The sequence below is a fragment of the Brassica napus genome, chromosome A6, assembly GCF_020379485.1.
Source record: "Brassica napus cultivar Da-Ae chromosome A6, Da-Ae, whole genome shotgun sequence".
Lineage (NCBI taxonomy): Eukaryota > Viridiplantae > Streptophyta > Magnoliopsida > Brassicales > Brassicaceae > Brassica > Brassica napus.
The window spans coordinates 20,055,036-20,061,984 of record NC_063439.1 but is presented as its reverse complement, the minus strand read 5'-3'; the positions used below and the strand labels follow the sequence as shown (position 1 = coordinate 20,061,984).

The following is a 6,949-nucleotide window of genomic DNA, read 5'->3' as shown; positions in this document are numbered from 1 at the left end:
AATTATGTGATATAATACTAGTAGGATTTAGAAATAACAAAGAAGGGGGAGACTAGTGTTTTTCTCCTTTGTCTTTGCTTCTACATCAGCATCTAGATCGATTCAATATTATTATTAATTTAATTAAGAAATCTATTTTTTATTAAGATAATTTTCCTAATGATCCCCATATATATGTGTAACAATAAACACCATAAATGATAATGTTTTCTTAGCCGCCCCCACCCTTTGACTCTTTGTCTCTTACTCCCTCTCCCCCCAAATCCTCCCTCCCTTAACTCTCGATTTGAGGCTGTGATCATATAACTTGATAATATTGTATTACATTCCATTAATATGGATGATCTATTTAAATTTTTTTTAATGAATTTGCTAAGTTGAAATAATAAGATGGATATATATGGAATGTATTTTGTAGTATGATTGCATGAGTTGCATTAAATTATCAGTTTATAATCATTTTTTTTATTCTTTTGTCTAAAAATAGATATATTATACAGAACTCGGAAATGTATCCTACATAGGCCACTGCAGCTTTATGTTAAAATTAATCGTTGTCTTATCACTGTTTATTACTTCCAGTGTGTTATTTTTTTTTAATTCTGCCATTCTATGTTTCTATTTCTAGTAATTTTATACGCATAATAATAATAATTATTTTATGATACTGGACGCTATAGAATTTCATTCCTAGCGAGAATGCTAATATTGTCTAATCTTTTATAATATCTGATCCGCAGTTTAGGTCCTTAAGGAGTATGATTTACTTATCTAATATAAATAGTAAATCCTTTGGCAAAAAAATATAAATGTATAGTAATGGCTACAACATTGCAAATACTTTTAATCAATTATTATAATGTAGTAAAAATGGACTATTTTATGTATATATGTATTATGTGTATGCATTGTTACACTTTTTTTTGCATTATTAAACTTATTACATATGATTTCACGAAAGCTTGAAGCCCAACTTGCATGACAACTTACGAATAGGAAAGAAAGACCGGTTATGTGTACTTTTATTGCATGCATGTGATAAGACCTGGTCGATGCCAAAAAGAAAGAAAGACAAAATCTGGTCATCAATAATAATGAAATAATTCAATATTTCAAACTTTGAACCAATAAGTGACTGAATTAGACTTGTATGTACTACGTACGTATATATACAGAGTTAATGTATTGGCTAGTAATTGATTTTGTAGTATAGTACATATATATGATTGTATTATATGTTGTTGTCGAGATAGCTAGAGACAAATACTTCGAATGTTTGGTGATGGAAATGTGTGAATTAACTAAGAATTTATAATTCATTTATATACACACAAAAAATCCTATTGAACAATATCTCACTGGTCAATATCAGTATATATATACCACTTGAATAAGTACATGAGAAGACTGCTATTTTGATTTTTTTATGTATCGTCTAACTGAAGTATATTCTGATAGTTTTTTTCAAAAAAAAAGAGAGAGTATATTCTGATAGTTTGATAACGGATAGGCCATCGTCCAATTAAAAAAAATCATTAACATGCATATCTTTTTAGATCAAATTAAAGATCAAAACAAAGCATGAATAATTTAACAAAAGAGTAGCAATAGCATCTAGTATTCGCCAATCGAATAAACGTTCATGTCCTGGATAAAAACGAATAGACATATCCGCAGTATATCAAAATATCCAACATAAATATTCAAATCCATACTGTCCAAAAAGCATTACCAATCATAGAATCACAATTGGTGGATGTTGAATCACTTGCTATTTAATATTACCCTTTTGAAAAAGATAGGAGTTAATGATATGTACCAAAAGAGATGAAAGAAAGGTATATATATTAAATTTTGTGAGTGAATTCTGTTATGGTTGGTGAACAAAATTTTGCCAACCCTCGGAGAAAATTTACCACTATCATGTTTATGGATATTAATAGTTTTCTGGGTCATGTTTGATATATACTTCGTCTATCAATCTCGAAATAATTTTTTTGTTTAATTAAAGGGATTATAAGATGACAAAATTTCAAACTTAGGGTACAATAATGAATTGATAAAAGGGTTTGTTATTAATTTAAACATGCAGCCACTTAGCAATCATGCAGTATTAATATTGAGCCTTGTGACGCCTGTTCAATGGACCCGAAATCAAAATTTAATCAAAGATTTGATGGGGATGTTATAAATCTAGCAATTATAAATTCAATAATGAATTTACTAGTAACACTTATTTTCCACGGCAGCTGAGATTAAGGAACAAGAAAACTCACTACCTCTTATTATGTGGCGTCACAATCTTTGGACCTTATTGTATAAACGTATGTGGTTAACAGTGTTTTTTCTCCAATCTTTTATGTAAAATAAATATTGGTCAAATTGGGTGTATTGTTTAGTAATTTAGTTTCTTGCAAAACAAGTGAAATACGATTGATAGGTTCCTTAACATCGTGTTAGCCTATTATTAATAATACTCATAAACGAATACGCATGTACTTGTAACTTTAAATTGGTTCTTTTTTTTTTGGTCGAAACTTTAAATTGGTTCTTTGCAAGCTTATATGAGCAAAAGGCTTCTAGAGGAGTTCTAAAAAAAAGGCTTTCTAGAGAAACAAAAACAAGTTGACTTGTGATGGTTAATTAAGGGTTAAAAGTCAAAGCACTTGGAAAAACGTAAAGTCTTCAAATTATTGAGGTATTATCACTGTGTTTATATGCTTTTGTGGAATAAAATATGTATCGTCATGGATAAAATATCTTTATTTATGGAAAAGTAAAATGAAGTTTGAACTTTGAAGCTAAGGGTAATAAAAACAAAGAAAAAAAAACAGTGTATTCAGATTTCAACAACACTAGTAGGAAACATAAATTGGTCTTTCAGCGTAGCCCATTCCTTCTTTTTCAATTTCCCCATAAAAAGTGATAAATCCCTTAAAATATGTGTATTATTGAGATAATGTCATTGCCAACTTACCATGCATATTTATATGACATGGCATTTACGCTAACACATCCTATCTTTTGTTGCTCAATACAGCCTAGGGTTCTTTTTAGTTTGTTGTGTCCTAACTTTCAATAATAACCATAACATTTGTGTTACAAATAGTTAAATATTAGATACTGTGGTTTGCAATTATTTTGTAGTTAGGACATGCTGAACTAGGAGAACTTTTTAGCCTATGAAAAATATTTGTTGTTGAATTGATATTTGTAAAATTTTATTTATATCTATATATATATATATATATATATTTCTGCTAAATATGGTATTCAAGGATCTGTGAAACTCATCCAGGATTCATATCATATAGATGATAATACATACAACTACAAGATTGACTAAAATTGAATGATCCATTAAAAATAACTTTTTGAGGAGAAAGACAATTGTCAAACAAAGATGGTAAAGGTTAAGAAGAGGAAGGTCACTGTAATATATATCAAGGCATCTTTCTTTCTTCTTTGATTTTTCTCTTCTCTTTTCATAAATCATAATGGTACTTTTCAGGATCCACTTACTTTTTGGAAGTATTCTAAATTAAAGATGAAGAAAAGGAAGGTGAGTTCTACTTCTATGATATGACTCTCGTGACAAGTATACACTCTTTTTGTTACACTATATCCAAAAAATAACTTACTACTCCCATAAAACATGTTCCTATAACGTAATCATGAGATAATTATGACATCCTTTTGCACGAAGTTCTACGTCTCCTCGTGTATCTAGAAGTTTAAATGAGTTTTGATAAGCTTTTCCTCAAGTATATACCATACAAAATCATTCTCTAAATAATTAAATTCATAAGAATTCCAGAAAGATATCGATTACTTGGAGATTGATTTCAGAAATTAGTAGGTTTAAGGGTTTGAACCAGGATAGGAGGGGAATGCGTCGGTCTAAAGACAAAGATAGTGGGGTTTAGACTATTTTAGCTTAATTAAATAAGTATATGATTAAAAATAAATATCCCTCAAGTTGCAAAGTAGAATTAAGCTGTCACTCATTAAGCGGGGTAAGTTAACCCACAAATGAATGCCGATTTCTTCACCCATTTCACACTCAATCTGTTCTTCGCCATAGCTTTCTGATGTTAGCATATACGATTAGGCAAAACAATTGCAAAAAATAAGTGACGAGAGATAATTATTTTGCATTCAATAATGTTCTAAAAGACGAAATATTATTATTTTATAATCTCAATAATGAAAATTCCTGAAACCTTAGAAGCAAGCATGAAATTCGAATATCTGCACAGCCAGCATAAATATCAAATATTGCTATGTTTTTCGTAGGGCTTTAAGGTTTCGGCATAAAAAAAAGTGGAAAGACATCATAATGAGATCCTAATCTCAAAGCAAAAAGGGGATATGGCGGAATGTCATCACCTAAGAGCATGATTAATGGTGGATTCTTAGAGCATGATTAACCCGGATTCTTAATTTGAGGTTCTTAACTCATGATTTGACATTTTTTTGTTTTTGTTTTTTTTACACTTTTCGGCTAAGAACCGGTTCTTATATCTCTTATTTAAGAGACGGTTCTTAGCTTTTCTTAGTTAAAAGTTAAGAAACAGTTCTTAGCCGAAGCTAAGAATCCTATCCTAGGAACCCAGATTAATCATGGTCTTAGGGTGAGGTTCTTATCGGAATATAAGAACACATCTCTTAACTTTTAACTAAAAAAAACTAAAAACCAGTTATTAAATAAGATATTTAAGAACCGGGTCTTAACTTTTTTAGTTAAAAATTAAGAGACAGGTTCTTATATTCCGCTAGAAAACTCACTCTAAGAACCCACCATTAATCATGCTCTAAGATCTGCGGCTATTTTTAGCATATTCAATTTGACTTTGAAATTCTATAGTCCATGAAATAATGGGCAAGGCTCAAATACAAAACACCATAAACTGGGCCGGGCCATCAGGTCCTCGTAGTTGGAAACAGCGACGGTGACAGACAAATAAGAGACAATGCCGTTGACACTTTCACTTCACTGCTGGTGGGCTAAACGACATCATCATCAACAAGATAGAGCATTATCAAACAAATAAAAACCCGAAACTGATTTTCAAACCGAGTCTTTGAAACCGACAAATCATTTGCTCAGGCAAACTCTGCAACACACAAGCAACCAACGATTCTTACCTACATACCAACACTCTCTCTACTCACTTAAAATATGAAAAAAAAAAACAAATAATAATGACTCAGAGTTATATAACATCTCGAGAGAGTTTTGAAACCAATCAAATCCATTTACATACTCAAATCTTATCCAGAAACAAACCCTTAAGGATTCATAGAGTTCCCTATATCGATAAAAGAGAAACAATAACTCTTGTTTGTGAATTTTGATACTCTTTCAAATGTGGGAGGTCATTAGTGAAGACTTGGTCAAACCTTATATGCTTATACCTCCTGTCAGTTAACTCATGTTACAATGCCACCATCGTCAGAATCCTTCTCCTTTATCCCAGTCTACAGCAAGAGAGAAAAAGTATTCATTAGTTACACTAGTAATGAGAAAAATTTTGCTTTCGAGAGGGTTTGTGTGTTGAAAAAACCCACCTCATTGCAATCACTATCTTGCTTCTTCTCCTCTACCATCTTCGTTCCTGCTTCAGAAGGATCATCTGAGCACTCAATGTTTGACACTTTGTTGATGAACTCTGTCTCATACGTTACTTTTGTGATCTTCACCATTTCACTGAGGACTACCATAACACTTGGTGGTGCTTGGGTTTGGTTTGATGGCAGTTCATGTTTGTCCTCGGGCACATTTTGAGGGCTTGAAATTACACTGACAAAATTGAAAATGCATATCATTTTAGTAACAAGAAAAAATTTGTTACTGAGCGACCATAAATTTTACCTCTCCGGATCAGCTTCATGGGTAACATCATGTTTCCTCTTCTTTTGATTGCTTGTTTCATTAGTGTCACTTCCAGATGCATTGTTACATCTTCCTTTCCTTCCGACTTCAAGGTTTTCAACTGCAATCGACAGCCCCTTGGTGAAGCCTTTTCTTCTCTTTTTTTTGAAGGCAATGCTCCTTCATGATGATGCATTGGAAGGGATGACTCCGGAGGATTCTTGAATATCATATTAGTGTATTGTTTTATCCATGAAAATGGAGTGGCGGATGAAGGGCTTGAGCCATTGTTTGAGTTATAACCATCTTCGCTATTACTCACAGTGCTGACTCCATTTTGCAAGTCTAGTTCTTCGTCCCTAGTAATAACAACCTTCTGCTTCAATGCAGACACTTTTTCCCAGCTACGCTCTAAATTGGACAATTGCATTCTAGCTATTGACATATCATCTAACGTAAATTTCAGATTCTCCAACTTCTTCAGCTCTTCAACCTCATGTCTGATTTCTTCTCTTTCGGATCGAAGCATATGCCTTTGCGTCTCTAGTTTCTTTCGTTGAACCTTTAGCTCCTCAACCGAATCCTTCAACTCAGACCACTCCCTCTCCCTCCTCTCACGGTCCAATTTGATCTCCAGCTTCTCTAAATCCAACCTCTTTAGTTCCACTTGTACATTTTCTAACTCTTTCTGCACCGACTCCCTGAGGAACTGTATACGCTCCTCTTCCAACTTCTTCTCTTGCTCAAAAGCCTTCTCTCTCTCCCTCGAAGAATTCTCCAAGTCTTCTCGTCTGTTCTCAATGCAATACTCCAACTCTTTTTTCTGTGTCTCAATACCCAACAAGAAGTCAGCACGTTCGCGCTGTATCTTGCTAAGCCACTCTGAATGCTCCTCCACCATTTTATTCATGAATTCTTCACGCTCTCGGTTCAGCGCCTCCACGTCGTTCTTCTGCTGATTTCTCAGCGCATCCCTTTCCTCCCTGATGTTGTCTTTGATGTTAGGAGTTTTCAAGGCTCCTAAGACAAATGTTGTAGTATAAATGATTGTCGAACCAGTTCTGAGGGATATCA

The 6,949-nt window shown here is 33.0% G+C and overlaps 1 protein-coding gene across 1 annotated transcript; it reads right to left on the bottom strand.

Annotated features, from left to right (window-relative positions):
• Positions 1–5,044: 5,044 nt before the first annotated feature.
• Positions 5,045–6,949, bottom strand: LOC106350475 (protein CROWDED NUCLEI 4). Its single transcript, XM_048734989.1, has 3 exons — positions 5,876–6,949; positions 5,572–5,803; positions 5,045–5,481 (listed from the first exon to the last, which is right to left on the bottom strand). The coding sequence occupies exons 1-2, from the start codon at positions 6,783–6,785 to the stop codon at positions 5,799–5,801; spliced, it is 915 nt and encodes a 304-aa protein (XP_048590946.1). The 5' UTR covers positions 6,786–6,949; the 3' UTR covers positions 5,045–5,481; positions 5,572–5,798.

Excerpts from the sequence above, each read along its gene's own strand:
- LOC106350475 (XM_048734989.1), bottom strand. The coding sequence starts at position 6,785 with ATGAATAAAATGGTGGAGGAGCATTCAGAGTGGCTTAGCAAGATACAG.